The sequence below is a fragment of the Triplophysa dalaica genome, chromosome 1, assembly GCF_015846415.1.
Source record: "Triplophysa dalaica isolate WHDGS20190420 chromosome 1, ASM1584641v1, whole genome shotgun sequence".
NCBI classification, from domain to species: domain Eukaryota; kingdom Metazoa; phylum Chordata; class Actinopteri; order Cypriniformes; family Nemacheilidae; genus Triplophysa; species Triplophysa dalaica.
This window is the reverse complement of record NC_079542.1, coordinates 26666375-26688564: the sequence shown is the minus strand read 5'-3', so window position 1 is coordinate 26688564 and position 22190 is coordinate 26666375. Positions and strand designations below refer to the sequence as shown.

General features: G+C 39.9%; 2 protein-coding genes across 2 annotated transcripts in view; both read left to right on the top strand.

Moving 5' to 3' along the window:
- Positions 1-3194, top strand: part of LOC130410840 (calpain-5-like) — a 40051-nt gene extending 36857 nt beyond the window's left edge. The window contains exons 12-13 of the mRNA XM_056735797.1: positions 1021-1157; positions 2470-3194. Coding sequence (XP_056591775.1) covers positions 1021-1157; positions 2470-2634 — 302 coding nt within the window. The 3' untranslated portion in view covers positions 2635-3194. The remainder of the gene's footprint in view (positions 1-1020; positions 1158-2469) is intronic.
- A 13888-nt stretch (positions 3195-17082) lies between these two features.
- Positions 17083-20627, top strand: LOC130417348 (transmembrane protein 272-like). The gene is made up of 6 exons (XM_056742872.1): positions 17083-17388; positions 18890-18958; positions 19033-19083; positions 19168-19374; positions 19662-19792; positions 20619-20627. Exons 2-6 carry the CDS (start codon positions 18895-18897, stop codon positions 20625-20627), a joined length of 462 nt encoding a protein of 153 aa, XP_056598850.1. The 5' UTR covers positions 17083-17388; positions 18890-18894.
- Positions 20628-22190: the final 1563 nt, after the last annotated feature.

The window sequence follows — 22190 nt, the reverse complement described above, 5'->3', positions numbered from 1 at the left end:
GGAGATAAATCAATAATTCACAATACATTAAAAGCAATAACATAGCATGATTAAATCATATTTTCCTCATCTCTGTACAACATTTCCGTGCTTACTCAGCAGATGAATGCCTTTCAGATGATGTGGACTCCTGCAAGTGCTATACTTAGTTTATCCAATTTATGAAATGTAATTGAAATGGACAGTCTTCAGACACTTTCCTCAGTATAATGAACACTGATGGGTATAAAACCCTTTATTTTGTGGGGGAAAACACCATCTCGTTTCAATAAAGAACTAAAAAAGAGAACTTAATTAAAAAAGAACTAAAAGTTAGTTTATCGAAATATACTTAAAAAAAATACATTTTTAAAGCTTTAAAATCGTATAAATATCTCTGAAAGTAATCTGTCTGTGCATTGTTAGAAGTGTTCCTGACAAGGTTTTAAAATTTGTAATAATCTTAAAGCAGAGGGGAAAAAACGGACGTAACTACGTCTTTTGAAGTAACAACCAGCCAATAGCAGTGTTGCTGATCACTAGTTCTTCTATCGATATATGCTGCCTTTCCAAAAAACGGATGAGCAATGATCCCAGACAATTTAATCCAGATATTCTAATCGTACACAAAAGGTCAAGCAGAACCGAATTATCCAGATCATGATTTGCAGGGTTAGGTCATCTCGGATGTTTCACTTGATCTTGGATGTAGCAAGCAACGTGCAAAGAATGGGCCCCTTGTTTTTTACTGTCCTTTTCCGTTTCGTTTTGCTGTGTTTGGTTGATGCTTAGTCTTGACCATACTTACCTAGTGTAATACTTTAGTTAATCCTGCTTTTCTCCTGTTTTTGCCCCCTCGTGGGAAGTCTTTGTTTTCAAATTCATGTATGTTCAGTTCTCGTTTTACCCCATCATGGATCTTTTGTTTTTTGTTTAAGTAAAGTTTGAGTTTTTGTACCTGCCGCCTACACTTGGGTTCTCCTTCTTGGTTCCCCTATTTCATGACAGAACCCATGACTTTTGCATTTCACTCTATAACAGCTCCTGGTGTGTATGCTATAATCCGGTGTGAAGAGGAGACTATCAGGACCCGAATTTTCCAAAAAGATGGAAGCCCTGAAATGAACATCAAAGCCATCTTTTACAGAAGGAATCCAAAATCCCATATCTCCATTGAGGTTAGATGCACTTGTTTTCAGAAGGTTGTATAGCTTTTTCTTCTGTCCTGATAACATTTTTAAAACTTTCATGTGTGGAATGTGAACCAAGTGCAGATTAAAGATCTGAAATCTAGGACTTGAAGGTGTGTCCTCTTTCATACTTGCATGTATTAGAATTGTGTTGGCAACACAAAAAAATATTGGCTCCAAACTAAATATTGGGGTTTTATGAAATTAAATGATCGGTCTGTTTATTAAACGTGTCATGAACTGGGAGTTTTCAGGTTTTGAGGCCAGCTCGACAAACGCATTGAAGACTTGCAAGTAAAAGCCCCCTGCTATGATTGGATATTAATTTGGTTAGACACGTAACGTTAGGCTACACATTCCCCCTAACCGCACAGGATTAGTATTATCTGGGGACCTTGTGTGATTTCGAAATTACCTCCCCACATCTGTATGTCATGTGGCGCATTCGCACAGGATAAATGAAGCCTGAAATGATTTTACCCAAATTGACTGACTTATTTCCCAGATGTGATGGTAAGGCTTTGCATATAGTTTGTATAGCCTATAGTTGTATGGTGTTTAATGATATCCATACCTATCAGCATTTGAAACCCGTGATCGCGAACCAGACAGAAGATCACCGCGATCAAGGGTCTCAAATGTTAAAAAAATGAACTTCCACCATGCATTACTAATATCGGAATTCAAAGGAAGGTTATGCAGCGACTGTGTTCTTCCACAACCAGGCACTGACTGCAAAATATTTTGCGATCTTTAACGGCATGTTTATTGATTGCTCGCTCCAACTGTTTCGCCCAACTTGTGTTACTTGAGTGCGGTCTTGTTCGAACCAAAGTGCGGGGCTAGAGAAGTAGTCGTTGATTTTCTTCTGTGGAGGACGTGTTCAACCTATCTATGTCGATGTATAGATAGGTGCATTCCAGAATCTGGCGTTCGCTGGGCCTGTTGTCAATAACAGTTGTAGTTTCAGTAGCAGGGGCGTTTTCAGTTCTGTTTTTCAGTTTTTACAGGATGTTTGCTTGAATAATCTCTCATATTTAACAAAAGCACAGGTTAAAATTGATATCTTAATTCATCGCTCCTTTAAGGTCGTGGGATGGAAAACCGATCCTACACCAGCTGTTATGGGCAAACACCCAAGAAATTTGAAGCACAAATCTGTAATCCCTTTTAGACGTGTATTCATACACTCATCAGTTCCTTTTATAGGCAGTAAATTTAACCACACTGTAGAGAATAATGTTTAGATTACTGGTGTGTTACATTACTGTTTGTGTGTGTGTGTTTCATTCATGAGTAGCTATGGAAAAAAGGTTTGCTGTTGGACTCATTTCTGGGAGCAGCCCAACTTCAGACAAGAGGTGATGAGCGAGGACGGAACAGAGTTATTGACTTGCAAGGTGGCCAGTCACGAGGATGTGTTTTTGTAGAGACTTCCTCAAGCCAGTGCCTCACTGACCTCTGACTGACAGGTGTGCTCAAGGTAAAGACAGATAGTAATGAAGTTGGATTGATCGAGAAAAAACAATCAAATGTCTGCCATCTCTATCATAATTTATTCCCATATAACCATGGCCAGTGGAATTTAAGGGATGTACATCCCTTTGGAGTAACATGCTCTGCTCAAGGACACAACAGATGTTTATAAGCAGCATCTTTCAATGGAATTTATGGAGGAGTCGTCATGTTGCCTGCCTGGAGAACACTCTACCACCCTAGAAGACCACAGGCATAATTTCAATGTTCAATGTTTCAAATGGTTTGTTATGGTGTAGCTTTAGTTCTTTTATTTACTTTGAAGACATTTTGTTAGAGGAAATATGGTCATAATGTTTAAAAACATGTCATAATACACTGTCTGAAGGGCAGAAGAAATATTAGCAATGCCTTAATTTACAAGCACTGTATTTTATATTTCATAATGTTATTGATGGAAAAATTAGGATTCTTCTTATGCCTCTTGAAATGTTATTTTAGTCAAACTGTGATCCTGCCAAAGTTTCTTAGACTGATACTTATAGTGACTTTTTCCCTGGAGTTTTTGAAAACAAAATAACTGTTTTATCTTTGTGGTACAATAAAGAGAAAAGGTAAATACCATCACCTTGCAATAGATTTTTGATTGAAAGCAGACCCTGACAAAAGGGATTTTGACAAAATGACCTTATTTGATTTCTTAAAACATCTTGCATTTCATCCCAGTACATGCCCTTCAAAGTCCAAAATTAGACTAGATTTTGATCACTTGTAAAAAAAGAACCTTCCATAATATTAAATCTCTTGACAACTAATTTTGACACCAGTCATAAGAAAACAAAGTCACTGAGGAATTGTTGGAATGATTGATTCTGATTGGACAGTCGTGACATTGGCAGGTTCGTTGTTCCCAGATAATAACCTCTCAAAACTAATAACACACGCCCACCCAGATGCAGCATATCATTTTGAGATTTTTTTTGACAAATGAAATATAATTATGTATTTTATAACATATGTGACATTATATTTACAAATGATAAAACCTAATTGCCTGTTCGTGACATTTGAACGTCATTTCTTACCTTAAAACCGAAAGTATACAGCTTTTCATCGTGGAAAGTCTGCATTCGGTTTAAATTAGCTATAATAAAATATTTTTTAAAATTAACATTTCATGTCCAGTTTTTTCTCATGGGGCAAGTAGACGTGTAATGAGCGGGATAATGTTCAAGCAGCTATCACGAAATAAGCCCCTTAAGTGCGATTCGCTCTGCGTCGGATCCTGATCACACTGTCAGGAGTTATTTCTGCAATAACAACCTGCTGTCTGTACATTATCCCTTAGATTATCCATTAGTCCCTTGGTGTATGTATGTCATGTTTGTGATGCTGTGATTTTGTGTGAACTGGTTTGACTTGAAATGCAACATGCTACAAGGGTTTTAAGCTTTCTATAGCATGAAGCACAAACCCTGCAAAAGTGATTTCAGACAGTCCCCATCTGGGTGTGTCAGGACTCTGTCTATCTGGTCTCGAGTTCTCCAACTCACTGGACTGTCATGACAGAACCATGTCATACGGGCGTTATGTGTGGAGGTGCGTGGATTTTTTGTTATTGTGCACCACGTGTCCTCCTGTCTGGTCTCTTAGCCCCGCCCTCTTGTTTCCCGTTATCATTACATTATTATTAAATCCTGGTCACCTGGCTCCTCATCTCTTTTGTAATTATCCTATGTAGCGCTTCCCTATTTAATGTTTCCCTCATTCTCAGGTTTCTTGTCGATTCGTTGTTATTCGTTGGCATTCATTGCCGGTTTCTAGTGTTGTAGACGTTTTTCGCCTATATATTCCAGGATATATTTACAGTGGCGCCTCCAGAAATTTTTCATAGGGGTGGCCAGATGGGGCCACTTAAAATCTTGGGGTGGGACACCAAAACTATAACACATCATTTCAGAATTGTTTTCTACTGTTGTAGTAAACCGGCCTGTAGAAACTATCAGAAAGACTTCTAGAGAAACTTCTACTGTTACTCCCCTTCAGGTTAAATAAAGGCTCGAGTCGTTCCTGGGTTTTAACGGGCATTTATTTGTTCAGATGTTCCTTTATTGGTCATTTCTTCATTGCCGTCAGAACTGGTATAAATAAAGCACAAAAGACGTAAATTAACCTTAAATTCTTGACATACTTGCAGACAATATTAAACAAAATAACAAGAATTAAACTAAGAATTAAAGCATATGTAACCCTCTTCGTTGATGTGCTCCCCCAATTGTCTCTAAGTTGTGTGATGTATTGGGTGTAAGAGCAGGACACCAAGACCGTTGTTGTGTCACAGCAGTGAAGCTTTCTGTATTTTTTTATTTGTCTGGTACACATCAGCCATCTTGTCACAAAGGAAGAGCATTGTGTCAATAACAAATTAACATCCAAAGGCAGCAAATTTAGCTGTAGTTGCAGCCAATCACAAATAAACTTAAATTAAAGAAAACTAAAGATATAGACGAAATACAAGCAATAAAACTACAAAATACAGAGATAAACCTCGAACACAATACAATATAAGAAAACCGTATACTCCACCACATGGGATTTACAACATATGAAATAATATCAGAAATACGAAACCATCCATCAAAATAACTGCGTATACACGTTAGTAAACCTCTCTAATAACACTATATCTCCACATATAACATGGATGGTCATAATAATTACATAAATTTAACGGATGGAAAAAAAACCCTCCTTACCTTGTCACAAAGGAAGAGCATTGTGGCCGAACCACACCTCCATCTACTGCTGGAGGAACATATTACATCTTCCCCACATCCACCCTCTCTTTAAATGATGCAGTCCCAGTCATCACTTAAAAAACAACATCTTTAAGTCAATTTCAATTTTAGGAATCTCTTTGAAGTGTTTGTGTGGGGTGTGTGTATTGCTTAGGCAAAGCTTCTTCTTCGCCTTAGCCCTTTCCCACAATTCCCTTCCCCTCTCTACCTTCTCCTCGTCACTTTCAATTTGGACAACATGTATCTCCAAAGAGAGTCTATTTGGTGGGCGCCTTTCCCGGTGAGGATATCTCCTCCATTGCTGCTCAGGATTTGGGATTTCCAATGGTGTCTGATCCTCATGTTTTCCCTTTTCACTCATTGTCTCTTCCAACCGACTCTCATACTGTTCACACTCTTCCTCAACAAATTCTGGCAATTCCACACTTGTACACTGCGTGATAGTGCCACTTTCTCCACCCATGTGGGCATCTTCTTCCTCGGAAACACTTGAGTCCATTCCAGACACTTCCTCCATGTTAGACTCTTCTCGGCATAGGTACCTGGAACCCACCGGGAAAAACATACACTGGGACAGAAGATTGCGGTGGATGACTCTTTCCCTGCCACCATCTTCCGGACGGACAACATACACTGGAATTCCTGCCTGTTTCTTTACAACCACATATGGGCATGGTTCCCACCTATCAGCCAGCTTTTGTCTCCCCTCGACATGACAGACTTTCACCATCACTCTGTCACCAGGTTCGAACATGTGGCTTTTGGCTTTCTTATCATAGTGCTTTTTCTGAAGATCTTTAGCATGCCTCCACATTCTGTCTGCTTCATCATAAGCATAGGTCAAGCATTCATGCAGAGTCTGCACATATTCACTGTACTCACATGCCTCTGTTGCTGTAGACAGACCAAAAAGGAGATCAACAGGCAGTCGTGGATGTCTGCCATACATCAAGAAGTATGGGGAGAAACCAGTCGAATCGTGTTGAGTGCAGTTGTAAGCATGTGTCAGTGCATCAATGTATTCATGCCACCTGGGCTTCTGATCAGGATCAAGAGTGCCTAACATATTCATTAGAGTCCTGTTAAATCTCTCTGTGTTCCCATTGCCCTGTGGGTGGTAGGGACTGGTATGAGTCCTTCTGATTCCTGTCAGCTTACACAGCTCCTTCACCACTGTACTCTCGAAATTTCTGCCCTGATCTGCATGTAGTCTTGCTGGGAAACCAAATCGACAGAAGAAATTCTTCCACAGCACTCTCGCCACAGTAACAGCCTTCTGGTCTTTTGTGGGGTAAGCCTGGGCGAATCTTGAGAAGTGATCAGTGACCACCAGAACATTCTCAATTCCTCCCTTTGACTTCTCCAGGACAAGGAAATCCATGCAGATGAGTTCCATAGGGGCCTTATGGTGAATGCTCACCAGCGGAGCTCTATTTCCAGCTGTTGGAGTTTTTCTCAGACAACATCTTTCACACTGCTCACACCAGGACTTTATTTCACAATGCATTCTGGGCCAAAAGAATCGTTCCCGGAACAGATTCAAGGTGCGCTCAAATCCAAAATGACCAGAGTTGTCATGAAGACTTGTTTTAGCCAGAAGTTTCATTTTCTCTGGCAAGACCAGCTGAGCAAACGACTGTCCCATTACATTTTTAACATGTCTGTAAAGAATTCCTTCTTTAACCACCAGCCTCCTCCACTCTTTTAAGAGAAGCAGAGCATCTTTTCCTTTCTCCAACCTTTCTCCACGTCTTGGCTTTCTGTTAAGTGTCTTGAAGTGCATAACTGGCCCAATGACAGGGTCCTTTTTTTGGCATCCTCTGATCTCCAGCTTTGTCATTGCAGGCAGCGCATAAGTGCCTGCTCCATCAAATGGATCGGGAGACTTTTCAACCCGATCCAGAAACTCTCCCTCTTTGCATTCGACATTTCCCTTCACTTGATCATTAACATCTACTCCCTTCCTTCCTGTCTCAACTTCACAGTACTGGTCTCGCTTGGTGGAGGAAATCCACTGGGGGCAAATCTGAAGAGTATTTGTGACCTCTTTTCTCGACATCCTTGAGAGTGCATCTGCATTAGAGTTGGATTTCCCTTGCCTATACTCAATGTCGAAGTCAAACATAGCAAGCTGTCCCAGCCGGCACATGACCGACCCTCAACGTTGAAATATGGTTGAAATAATGACATTTGTTGTTTCAACGTTAAAACAACGTTGATATAAGGTTTAATGGTAAATGGTTGAAAACCAACCAGTACATTAACGTTGAAATATGGTTGAAATAATGACAGTTGTTGTTTCAACGTTGAAGCAACGTTGATATAACGTTTAATGCTAAATGGTTGAAAACCAACCGGTACATTACCAACCTTCAACGTTGAAATATGGTTGAAATAATGACAGCTGTTGTTTCAACTTTGATTGAAATGCTAAATGGTTGAAAAAGGGTAATAAAAACACTTACAAATCAATTTTTTTTTACAAGATCCATATGTTAAATCAATTAATGTATGCACAGAATAAATAATTTCTGCCTTCTAAATTATTAAGATCATTATTATTATTATTTTATTATCCATTTACTTTTTTATCATGAACCTTCTGGTATAAATATTATCAACAGCAATAAAAGATTGCGCTGCTTTACCACACTGAAACAATTCCTATTGGTTATTTAACCTTATTTGCTTTGATTATGATTGGTTAATCTGTCTGGCATTCATGAAACTGCGCGCGCCATTTTAGGTTTGAAAATATGGCCGTTATCCTGACCGTCTTTCTGATCGAGGACGACATTTGAAGCGAGACTGGTCTGGCCAAGGGAAGAGCACGATAGAAAGTGGTCTGCGAGGGATCAAAAAGGTATGGGCCTACTGTTAAACTGGAGCACTTTGCTAGCGCGTTATTTAACTCAAAGAAACGCATCCAATATTAGATTAATCAGATTATATACAAAATAAACATAATATTACAAATTATATCTGCACAAAATGACGTGAATGCACAAGTGAACTTGAACTAACGTGCCATTCAGAATTAATCATGTTGTGGACGCACTCTTCCTGGAGCAACGCGACACGGCAAATAAACCCAAATAATTCACAATGTTTTATTAAGTACACTTTTTTTGAGGATCTGTCCTTTACTTGAGTATTATTTTTTTTCCTGGAAACTTGACTTTTAACTTCACTAAATCTGAACGACAAATATTGTACTTTTCACTCCAATACATTTCTATCAAAGTAGAAAGTCGTTCCTATATGTAGCAGCTTTGAAAGTTTGTTGGTTAAATTATTATTATAGTTTTTTTGACAGAGCATATCAGTAATGACTCTAATCAGGTTACATAAAGTAATTTTCACAGTATATTTTTTTAACACTGCTAAATGAATAAAATGTCAAATGTAAAAATGGTCAGACACTTTTATCCAAAGCGACTTACAAATGAGAACAATAGAAGCAGTTAAACTAACAGTAGGACAACAATTTTATGTTATTATTATTTTTTTTAATAGAACAGAATAGAATGGAAGAGAAAATTGGTATTACTTGATCAAGATGTTTGAATTGAAGCAGACATATGTGATGTATAATGTGCGAGAACGACTGAGCTGGCTTATCGAAAACAGGGAAGCTACTGTGCATGAGGTCAATTGTGATCCTAATAACTTTGACATCCTTAAAAGCTTTTCCATAAATTTATAGCAATTTTGTTGATCTTGGCTGTTTTGATTTTTCCCTTTAGATGCAGTCGTCAATGCACACAACACAACCAGTACAAAAGTAATGGAGACCATGTCCAAATATTTAAAATATGCACCAGAGAGGATGGGTGGTGGTGGCCGTAAGAAGACTCTTCCTTGAAGACACCTTTTTTTCCTTCTTCTTTTTTAATGACTGTTGCTAGTAAAATGTTAAGTTCTACTAAAGACTTCTTGTTCTACAAACTTTCCTTACTTTACTTGGATCTTTTTCACTTAATTCTTGAGATTTTAGAATGTTACGAAATGAGTACATATGCTGGTAACGAAATGAGTACATATGTTTGTTATTATTTATATATAGGCTATTGTGTATATTTGCAGTGTGTATGAAATTAAAATTAAAAGCTTTTTCCCTCTGCATTCTGATATCATTAAACCCTTAAGAAGTGCTTTGTTGTTGATGAGAATTTTTCAATAAATTATGTGAAAGTGTAAATGTAGAATATAGATGTATATTTAAATTCTAAGAAAATTATTTTTCCATTTGGTGTAATTGTTCAAAACTTTTTCTTTAGAAAATGAAGCATCTCATCCCTGCACTGCAGATTAATGAACATCTAATTGTTAGAAAGAGATTTTTTTATGCCGTCCAATTGCAAATCATGTACAGCAAGTTTTATTAGTTGCTGAAAACACTATGTGTACCGAAAATCTTAGTTTACATCTCAGTGTTGACGTTTAAGCAAAATTACAGGTACGCCGGTGAAACAGGGTTACAATATCAACGTTGATTCAATTCGCAAAATCGAAAGGTGATTCAACGTCGACAAAAGACCATAACCCGAAAGGCAAGAGTGAAACGACGTCGCGATTTCAACGGTGAATCAACGTTGTTTCTTCCGCGGTAAATCGAAAGGTAATTCACAGTTGATTCAACCATGGTACCTGACGTTGTTTCAACGGTGAATCAACGTTGAAATGCCGGCTGGGGTGACACCCAGCGCTGACCTGTGGAATCCAACTTTGCGGTACTCATCACATATTTAAGTGGATTGTTGTCAGTCAGCACAGAAAACTTATGCCCATAGAGGTGGTCATAAAATTTATCCGTAACAGCCCACTTTAGAGCCAAAAACTCTAACTTATGTGCAGGGTAACGGGTTTCAGGTGGTCTCAAACCTCGGCTTGCATAAGCAATTACTCTTTCCACACCATCTTGAGCTTGTGGAAGGACGGCTCCAAGACCGTCACCAGAAGCATCCGTTTGCAGTACAAATGGTAAATTGAAGTTGGGGTAGCCCAGGATTGGCGCTGTTGTCAATCTCTCCTTCAATGCTTCAAACGCCTTCTCACTTTTATCTGACCACTCAAAAGGCTTTGAAAGTCCAGTTGTTCCTTTTCCACCTCTTTTCTTTTTCTTAGGGTCTCCAGAGGTAAGCTGATACAGAGGTGCTGCCAGCGATGCATATCCCTGAATCGCCTTTAGTACCCTGTGAAGCCAAGGAACTTCAACACCTCTTTCGCACTCGATGGCCGCTTCCAATCTTTGACCAGGCTTATCTTTTCAGGATCTGTATGAACACCTTCCGCGGACACCACATGGCCCAGGTATTGAACTTCTTTCCTCAGTAGCCTGCATTTTTCGGGTTTCAGCTTTAACCCATGTGTGCGGAGCCGGCTGAACACTACTTCCATCCGTTCAAGGTGCTCTTCAAAAGTCCTGGAGAAGAAAATTATGTCGTCGAGGTAGATAAGAAGGCTTTCAAAGTTCAGATCACCAAAGCAACAGGTCATTAATCTTTGGAAGGTTGATGGGGCATTCTGCAGACCAAACGACATTCTGTTGGCCTCAAATAACCCCATGGGGGTGCTAAAAGCGGTCTTGGGCTTGTCTTGTTCAGCCACCTCAACTTGCCAATAACCAGAAATAAGATCGAGAGTAGAGAAGAACCTTGCCTGTCTCAATGCCTCCAATGAATCCTCTATTCTGGGCAGCGGAAAAGCGTCTCTGGTGCTGCAGGAATTCAGTTTTCTGTAGTCCACACAGATCCTCAAGGAACCATCTTTTTTAGATACCACAACGATGGGGGATGCATAAGGGCTTTTGCTTGGACGAATAACTCCAGCTTCTTCCATCTGTGATATGGCCTTCCGTACCTCCTGGTACTGAGAGGGGGGTATTTTCCGGTAAGGGAGGCGAAAGGGTTTGGGGTCTACCAGAGGTATCTCATGTTGCACGGTGGTGGTATGTCCATAGTCCATGGAGTGTTTGGAGAAGACATCAGCATTTCTCCTTAACAAATCCTGGAGCAACACCAACTGCTCATCCTCCACTGCTGCAGCACTAAGATCAACTCCACATGTCATAACACAGGTAGACTGCTGTTGACTTTGACAAGACGTTGTCACTGAATTCCCACACTTACTCGGATACATGAACTGGTTCTGGCATGGCATTTGGCACTTTCCTCCTTCTTCAACCACATTCTGGATCAGGAAAGCATCTGCAAGAAGGGCCCTTGGAAGGACGATAACATCTTTCTCAGACAGATTCAAGACACGGACGGGAACACAGCCTTTGTCCACATTAGCAAGCAGTCTGGCCACCATAAGGCCTTCTGGTACCTTTTCAAAGGACTGGCTCTCCACCAGAACTGTGTACTGTGTTCTCTTTGGCCCACCCATCACTCTGCCGATAACATCCTGCTCCTTACCAGCTGGTATTTTTATTCTGCGGCCAGCATACTGTACTTGACCCACTTTACCTTTAGCCCCATCTGGTTCACTTTTACTCACAGCCACTAGTGCGGAATGGCACTCAGGATAAGTCAACTTTAGTTTGGCCAGATATTTTCTGCCGTATGACGCTTGGAGGTCACTTCTAGAAACCCTTATTACATTAGTCCCAATGAGCAATGGAACACGGGATCTTTACTCCGTTACAGGGACAACAAAAGCAGGAACGTTGGAGTAGACCCTTCCCAAAAACTTGAGGTTGATACAAAGCACGCCAACATGAGATACGGGTTGGCCAGCGGCACCTTCAATGGGGATGTCTGATGGCTGCAATTCCTGAGCACATAGGACAGGGTGTCGTTTCCAGAACACATCAGTAATTGTGGTTACTTGAGAGCCAGAGTCAATGAGAGCCTGACACATCTCTCCATTCAATTCAACCACCCCTTCATTACAGGGACCTACCAACAGGGTATCGACTCGTTTAAACTTGGCCGTTTCATGTTGCTGGGGACACTGTTGCATGCCTGTGGTTGCCCCGGTAACCACAGGCCCTACGCATTTAAATCCTGCCTGGTCTCTGCTCCAATTTCAGCTTGGACTGCCTCATCAGTCATCATTGTCCTACACATACGTGCAATGTGTCCCGGTTTTCCACAACGATGGCAAACTACACCCCTTCCTGCAGTTTCTGTACTCCCTTGCGATCTCTGGGTCTGAGGAAGCACAGGCCATCGTCTTGCTCCAACTCTAGCCTCCAGTTGTGTGTCAATCTATTGATCTGATCCTCTTGGCTGCTCACCAGTTTCTTCACCATGACTGTGAGTTCAGTAAGATCTGTGTTCTGTCTATTTCCTTTCTCTGTTCTCAGCTTTTCGTCAGACAGGTTGCCACTTGTTGTCGTAAACTGAGCCTGGGTGTACGTCTTTTTGGCCCTTGGCTGTGTCTGAAATTTCCTTGTCTCCCTAGCGAGGTTACGAAGTTCCGCTTGCAGTTCACGAAAATGTAAAAGTCTAGGCTTCATCGATGCTATCCTGTGATAAACCTCTTCATCACTCAAACCTCTAATAAACTGACGAGTCAGTTTGCTGTCTCGGTCTGGAAAGGGTTGGCCTCCGCACTGCGCCTCTTCCACTGAACGTAAACTGGCCTCCAGAGCAATGCCGTATTGAACATGCTGATTCGCCAGGGCGCTGGCATCTCTCATAGAAATCAGCTAATGGGTCCAGAGATGTTTGCATATCACTATATTCAGCTCGTAGTTCCTCAAAGGCTCTGCCAGTAGTCTGCTCCTTAGAGGGGAGATTCAGAACTAGCCTCCTGGCTTCTCCATTCAAAAGTCGCACTACAGTAGCAAATGTCAGATTTTCAGGCATTCCTCCAGCATCAAGAAGATACTGCATGTCCCGAATCCATTCTTCAATAAATACTCTGCAATCAGGACCACCACTGAACATTTGCACATTTCGAACTTGATGTGTCTGTGTAAAGCTGGGTTGTGGCGTAGTCATTGCAGAGGAATGAATGTTTGCATCTCGTTGATAAGCAAAATACGGAGCAATCTGGGATTGTTGCAAAGAACTGGGTTGTTGTGCATACATATGTGAAGCAGGATGCACTGGAACTGTCATAGCAGCATACACAGGAGTAGAGGAGGATGGCACAATGGCACAGTTCGAATGTAAGGTGTGCTTTGGATCATAGGAAGTTTGTTGCAATTGAATGTGGTCGGCTTTGTGAGGATAGCTGGTTCCAGACAACACAGGAGGTACTGGGGGGAGGAGTGAGTCAGGTGGCCTTGAGTACATAGCATTTGGCACATCATAGCCGAAGGAAGGAGGAATTTGAACAGCCGTTGGATGACCAGGCAAGTTGGCTTGGGGTGAAACAGCCATTGCAGTAGGATAGTGCAGATCACATGGAGAAGTGTACATACTGGGTGCCCTGGATCATACCTGGATAAGCAGGAATGTGAGCTTTAAGTGGCACGGTCAATGCTGGCGACCGGTATAAGCCATTTGGAGAAGGAGACATGTCAGTTGGCATTCTGTTGGGCATGTTTGGTGAAGCCTGGGTGGTAGTGACATTGTTATGCAGGTTAGTTTGAGATGAAACAGTCGGCACTTTAGATTGGTGTGGGTTAACTAAAGACTGGTGCCCAGTGGTTGGAAGTCCGTAGAAGGGGTTATCTGGGCCAAGGGCATGAGCTGAGGGGTGATGTTGTGCAGCAGCGCTGGAACAGGTGCCCGACTGGTGCCAGCTCACCGCAGGGGGAGGCACATTCTGTGTGTGTGTCGCTAGCTGTGCCGTCTTTGACCTGACAGACTGCTGGGGGTTATCATATGGCTGGGATCCAGTTTCAATACTCACATCGACAGGCATGCTTATTTCATACTGTTGAATTTTGTCCTGCTTTACTGGTAATCCTTGGGTGGCCTGGAAGTCCTGCCGTAGGGGTATTTGGGGATGGGAAAGTGGTCTATGAGGGGTGGTTTCAGGGAGCCTCTGCATTTTTCTTCCACTTCTTAGACTCTTCTTGCCTGTGCAGAACACAGTGTATGTGTATGTTGTGGGCAATACACTATGTGTGGTGTTTGCAAATGTAAATATGAAAAAAATCTAGTAAAGTGCAAGCAGTTAATGCAGTAAGTAAATGTGTTTTGGTTTTTTCTTATGTTTCCTATATTCACAAAGCACTTTATCAAGAATAAATTAAAAAACTGCAGTTCACCAATTTCCAACTCAAATCAAACAAAACAACACTAAAGCAAAACTCAGTTCAGTCAAACAATATATTTAACACTGCCACTTTAAGACAAAAGAGCCTTTTTTTATTTTATTTTTATAACTCACTACATCTTCATCTGAAAGCTTACTTCCGTTGACATAGAAACAAACGATCCGGGTCACAGCACCAAAGATGTAATCCTCTTCGTTGATGTGCTCCCCCAAATGTCTCTGTGTTGTGTGATGTATTGGGTGTAAGAGGAGGACACCAAGACCGTTGTTGTGTCACAGCAGTGAAGCTTTCTGTATTTTTTATTTGTCTGGTACACATCAGCCATCTTGTCACAAAGGAAGAGCATTGTGTCAATAACAAATTAACATCAAAAGGCAGCAAATTTAGCTGTAGTTGCAGCCAATCACAAATAAACTTAAATTAAAGAAAACTAAAGATATAGACAAAATACAAATAATAAAACTACAAAATACGGAGATAAACCTCGAACACAATACAATATAAGAAAACAGTATACTCCACCACATGGGATTTACAACATATGAAATAATATCAGAAATACGAAACCATCCATCAAAATAACTGCGTATACACGTTAGTAAACCTCTCTAACACTATATCTCCACATATAACATGGATGGTCATAATAATTACATAAATTTAACGGATGGAAAAAAAAACCTCCTTACCTTGTCACAAAGGAAGAGCATTGTGACCAACAACAGCTCCTCCACTCATGTAAAGAGGGCACAAACAACAATGAACCACAGCTTCCCCTACTGCTGGAGTAACATATTACATCTTCCCCACACATACATTATAACACGAAAAATAATATCTTAATTAGCTTATTACAACACAGTTGCGTAACACAAATAAAGGGCAAGGAAAGAAAATATACCTCATTGGCCACATAGACCCAAGAGGGTAAACATCATCACGATTCAGCAAACAACTTATCAATAACCTTTCAATCGTTCGCGAACTTTAGACACATGGCACGCAAGTCGTAGCACGTAGCTATGATTTTAGAGAGTGCACCCATACAGCGTCCACATAACAATAAATTTCCACACGGAACAAAAAATAAGTTCCCACCCTTTCCACAAAGTTTTAACAAAATAAATTATTATTTATCATCCATAAGACATCATTTATTTCAAACCTCTCATATATATTTATATATGAACCAAATTGAACTGACCTATATAAGTTGCCTTTGACGGCAGCTACATCTACTGATATACTTCTTATATGTTTAATGTTACTTATGATATAATGTGCATAGACCAACAACAGTACAGTTAACATTTTGAGTTTCACAACAATTCTATTTTATTTTGCAATTATATTTGGCATAAGGTTTATTTGTATTGCATTTATTGCAAACAAAACAGTTACTGGGGAAAAGCAGATACAAATAAAGGCAAGGACAGAAACAATCACATCTTTGCTTGATGTATTTCCCAACAGGGATCAATAGTCTGATTCGGATTACCAGGCTATACAGTATATGTAAGAAACATTTATATATTTGCTTATTGTAAAACAAAAATAATTATTACTGTTACAAAAAGAACTTCCAAACAGGGATCAATGGTCTCTGATTCTGATTACCAGGCTTCAGAATAGCTTTATTCACCTGTTGCTATGTTTTTGGCAATCACATCCACAAAGCCATCAAGATTTATGGCCCTAGCCCTTCTTGATTTTACACTCAGCACACCCAAATTGCTTAAACGCAAAAAAAAATGACATAACATATACATGCACCAGCTGGTAAGCTAGGTAACTTGTCAAAACGGGTCAAAGACACATCACAAAGCTGCTGTAACAGTATACTGTAACTATTTGGCACTTAAAAAGCACGCCACGACACGTAATTCCCAGTCTTCTTTTACCAAATTATATTTTTGACTTATTTACTTACCGGTAGTCTTGTTCGTCTTCTTTCTTAACTTATTTTGAAATTGTTTACCGACGGGCACGCGCTGAGCTGCGCAACAGCGGCATGGACGGAGGTGGCGGGGGAGTGGCAGACGACTGTGTGCGATCGAAGGTCTAGAGCGGCTTGCCTGCCTGGCTGTGCATTAGGGATGAAATGCATAACTGATGCTACTAATATGTATACTGGCCAGTGGGGTGGCCAGGAGTCGGCCGTGGCCACCCCCTGGTGGCGCCACTGTATATTTACCCACGTCTTTCAATCGTGTCATATCCTGTGGTTTAATTTCAAGTTTATTTTAGTGTGTTACTCTTTAATTTTTTTCCCCTTCGTGAGTTTTGTTTTGTGTTTTCAGTTAATAAATATTATATGTTCTCCCTTTGCCTGCCTGCATCTGGGTTTTCATCATATCCCCCGTAACCGTTGTGGCGAGTCACCCCTTGCAGAATTAGCGTCGCCGGGTAGACAGAGGAGATCACACACCTGCCGGTCGTCAGCTCATAATGGGAAGTGCTCACGCTGGCAGAGAATGCAGGGGAGAGCAGCGTCTCGTAGGAATGCAGACTAACGACGTTACCTGTTTTTTTCTCTCCTAAACAGACACAAGCACCTTTGCCGATACGGAAACCTCAACCAAAACCACATCACACGGAAGAGGAGCACCCAGGAGTTTGGACACTTTCCCCACTGCACCTTTCACGCTTTTTTGCTTGATAAAGCATACTCCGGGGTTGGTTGTTTGCAATTCTGTGCACGTCTCGTTTCTCTCGCCACACAGCGTGTGTCAAGTAAATCAGATATCTATCTCCAAAATAACAGGTAAGCACGTTTAATCAAACAAAAACTTGTTTTTGTTTTACTGTTATATTTCTGTCCCTGTTTTATTTGATGCATAATGGTCCATGTATCATCTGATCATTTGATTATTACATTCAATACAACAAACGGGAAAAGAAAAAAAGAATCGATATTTCGTTTTTCCGTTTTTCTGTATGTACAATAAAAAAAAAACGATGGTTATCTTATAATTTCATTTTAAAACGGGAAATCCAATAAATACATAAATCAAAACGAAAGAACGGCCCGAATTACTGTTTTTCCATTTTGGGGTATTTTCGCAGGGACTTCTGCGCACGCAAGCTTTGCGCAAGCGCGTTATCTGAGCACGGCATCACGCTCCACAACTGCGTTCCATCAGTTATAATTTACAATGTCTTTAGCTGTTCATGTTCATAAAATGAACACGGGGGAAGGGGCTGTTTGCATCACATAACTTCTAAATTACAACCGTAATGTATGGATTTACACCTTTGCTGCTGCTAACAAGCTGTGGGTAACTGTTCACTTAAATGTCACATATTAAAAGCAATAATGCTAACAACCTTCGACTGTATAAGCTCTGGAAAGTATTGTATGTGAATGTTAGGCATTGTCCAATATTATATTTTTGAGATTTTCCACCGTGATGTCCTCCTCTGTCAGTGTGACTCTTTTAACGGGAGTGAAAAGTACAAACGAAGCATATGTAAATGCATCCATTTCGAGTTTCGCAAGATCGCATGCGGTACTTCACCCTAACCCTAACCTAACTCTAACCCTATAAACAACATATGATTGTTAAACTTGCTAAAAAACAGAGTTGCGTGATGACGTCAGACTGAAAACACCAAGGATTTACTGAGAGGCGATCCCGGTAGGCGGCTGTGCATTACGCAAAGCGTGCACGCGCAGAAGACTTGCGAAAGCACCCAAAAATGAAATTTCGATTTGGTTTATTTATTTATTGGATTTCCCGTTTCAAGTTGAAATAAGAAAAACATCGTTTTCCAAAAAAAGGGGCAGGAATTAAAAAGGAAAAAACGAAATATCGAAAGTTTTTTTTTTTTCTTTTCCCGTTTGTTGTTTTGAATGGAATAATCAAATGAGCAGATGATACACGGACCCATAATGTCAAAACAATTTAATTTTTTTATTTTTAGAGTTACAAAGTTGCATTGGTGAACTTTGTTGCACTGCTTGTGAATGACATAAAATAATCATAGATCATGACTTATAATTGAATAAATAAAGAGGACAAATAATGAAACGCCCATTTCAAACCAATATTTAATTGGATTAACATTTAAACACATCTACTCTACACAGGTTTAGCAATGATTTTGTGTCCCAATACAGGTTAAATATAACCCTAAAGATTCTGCTCTCTGTGTCTTAAAAGCTTAAATATATGTACAGAATGTGCTGTAAAAACGGAATGCTTTGTGTCAGAAATACTTTAGAAAGCAGGTCATGCATTTCTATATGCGGTTTCTTTCTTCAGGCATCATGGATCCAAAACAAATGTGGGGTTATGTCAAGTCTCCTCCGATAACAAATGTGGCTTGCCTTGGTATGTTCTCTTGTAAACCTTATAAATCTTTGCATTCAATTTTGACTCAAAATTAACCTTATTTTTTATTTCAGTGATTACAAAATTACTCTGCATGGCTTTTCCCATCGCTCAGATTGCCATAGGTGTGTTGTAATCGATCTAACGTATTATATGTTTATTCTCTATGCCTTATATTTACACTGTTGTTATGATGTTTATTAACACAGGTGCAGTATATCTCCAAGACTGTCCCCGACAGCACTACATCCCCATATATTTGCTTGTGTCTGGGGTATTTGCTGTATTTTTGGGCTTGTTGACTTGTCTGCCATGTGCTAAAGAGACCGAAGAGGAAGGTCCTAACAAGCTCCGCAATATCTGTGGCTATTGGAATTCTCTGGTTTCTACATTCATTTTCTGCTGGGTGATCTGTGGTAAGAAAGGGTGGGATGTGTGGAAAAGGTTACTTAATGTGTTCATAGTTCATTCACAGCTTCTGCAAATTGTTTTTGTAATACACAAGAAATTTTTGTTTTAAAAATTTAATGTTCTGAATGTGTAACATACCATCAACAAAACTGTTTGTGCCTGAAATTTGGGTGCGTGTATGCATGTTAAGTAAAATGGCTTGGAGATCATGCCTGTGCTTTTTCAAAAAAGATCATGCCTTTTCAAAAAGAATGAAGTGTCATGTTTTTAAACAGGAATGATTTTTTTTCAGGGAGTGTGTGGATTTACTCTATTTACCCTCCTAACTACAACCAAACCCTGGCTGGAGACCTCTACTGCAATAAGACCCTCTACCTGTTTGCCTTCTGGACCACCACACTGGGATATATTCTATTAGCTCTAGTGCTGTTAATTAGCTGCTGTTGCTGTGTTTGTTCTTGTATATTTGGCGCAATATTGAGTAAGTAGTATAAACATTCATATCAGAGGATTATATATTAGTTGACTATTTTTAATCTTGTACTTTCCTCAATTTGATTCAGTGGTAATAATGTCAAAGACAGGTTATGAGGGATCTAAATAATAGGATGACTAACCAAACTTTTGTGAAAAAGCATTGGAAATAAAGGAATTAAAAGTTGTCTTCATACAACGTGCATTTGTCCAGGTTTACGGGTGTACATTGATCATTTGTGATGCAAGAGAAAGCATATCTTCTAAGATAATAATTTTGTTTGCAATGATCAAAGAGCAGATAAAATAAGGTAATTATGTACTGTAGGCAGAGCACTCAACAAGCTGAAGTGTAACTTCACTTTTTTTTTTATTGAAGAGTAACAATTTTATCCTGCCAAAAGAAAAGGTAACAAATAAACCGCAAGCACTTGAATATGTTCCCATTCTACAACTTATTACGTGGTGTCCCCAAAATTAAATACAAAAAAAGGAACCACTTTTTAAGGGATTTTTTATCAGCCCTCCAAACTGTGCGTGTGCGCGTGCGCGTTCACGTTCACCTGCCCCTGAGTGTTCGAACTTCGATCCAGGGCTCGTTTTAAAAAGCACGTTTCGGTGCCCAACCTTATATAACATGTTCATATTGCAATGACAATATAAATACGATCAATCTTATCTGCAAGCCCTACTTTCTATACTTATATACTCAAACTGCAATGCTTACTCTGAAACATGGCATTAACTTACCACTCTTTGTGATGCCTTTGTGTAGTACCCCTGAAGAAGTACAAAAGGATTAAAGAAGAATAAAATAAAAGAGAGCGCTGCAGTGATTGCTTCTTTAACAGTGTATAGGTTCTGAATGGGTAAATAATTAAAACATACATGTATAACAGTACATTACATTATCAGTGCATATAACACTAGCTGTAAATATAAGTAACTTCAAGCATGTCTCATCACACTAGAGACGTGTGGCATTTACAACTGACACAGTGACACTTGTTCTTTACATAGAGAAAACACATTGTCAAAATAAATATTTACCCGAACCCACTAAATGACAGTATGAAATTGATGACAATAATGCAGCTGAGATATTAATTACATGCTCATGTCTAACCAATGTATTTCCTACAATAGTCACTTTCAAGATTGATGAAAACTATTGAAATGCATAGCAACTAACTCAATTCACAAACATGAAGTAGTTAATTACCCAAATGTGCAAGTTTCAGATAACTCCTACAACTGGAACAACATCATAAACTCTTATATTCAAACAATGTTGACATAAATGCCTTTCTCTCCCGTGTATAGCAGGCTAACGCGCTAATCGCGAGGCATCCATGCTAACCATGTGCGCAGAAATGCTAACACATGACACACTATCACTAAACTAAAATGACATCCTTTCAATCCGTACAACTCATCAGTATTACATTAAACACTGTTACTACTCAAAACCGAAGTGTTTCAGTTACCTGAAGAAGAAGTACAAAAGGATTAAAGAAGAATAAAATAAAAGAGAGCGCTGCAGTGATTGCTTTTTTAACAGTGTATTGGTTCTGAATGTAGTGCATCACCGGCGCGCGCCACATACCGAAGTGTGCGATGACGTCATCACTCTAGTAAACCAAATTAAAATAATTCAATGGATTAACACTCTTACTCATTTCGTTTACCTAAAGCACAAATAAACATTCAAGCAATATTAGAAATATCAAGAAAATAACATTGAACAATTCTATAATGCATTTGAAGAAATTAATAAACATAAAATCACTATATCACATTTGCATGTGTTTTACGAAATTGGATGTTGTCCCAATTTGTCGGTGTCCTTGCTCGATGGAGTCGCATAGGTAGAGTTGGGTCAGGGTATATTCTGGCAAACTGTTTCCCGATCACGTTTTGCAATCGGCAAAGCAGATTGTAGCACACGCCGTTTACCAACACACGATGGGTAATTCGCAAAGCCCGATGTTCCTTCTTGTTTTCCCACCACGATCCCATATAAAGGAGTTTAAAGTACGAGGTGGAGAATTAAGGGGCGGACCAATAATACACTAGAGAGGCAACAGCAATGGTTGTCTGTGGAGGACTATAAGGGGATGAAATGCTCAGATCTGTTGTCAGATCTTTTGCCTTGGGGGATCTCCTCTGTGACTTGGATTTGGATCAGAGTATAAGTGAGCCCCTTGACAGTCTATGGTGTTACTTGACAGCTTCGGATATACAAGATCACAGAGGGTCTCAACTGGATTTAGGTCTGGGTAACATGAGGGCCAGTCAATGGCATCAATGCCTTCATCATCCAGAAACTGTCAACAGACTCTGGTCA

Bases quoted from the DNA above. Each gene is read 5' to 3' on its own strand.
- LOC130417348 (XM_056742872.1), top strand. From the start codon at position 18,895: ATGGATCCAAAACAAATGTGGGGTTATGTCAAGTCTCCTCCGATAACA. The intron at 18,959-19,032 runs GTATGTTCTCTT...TTTTTATTTCAG, and splicing joins AACAAATGTGGCTTGCCTTG to TGATTACAAAATTACTCTGC. The intron at 19,084-19,167 runs GTGTGTTGTAAT...TTATTAACACAG, and splicing joins CATCGCTCAGATTGCCATAG to GTGCAGTATATCTCCAAGAC.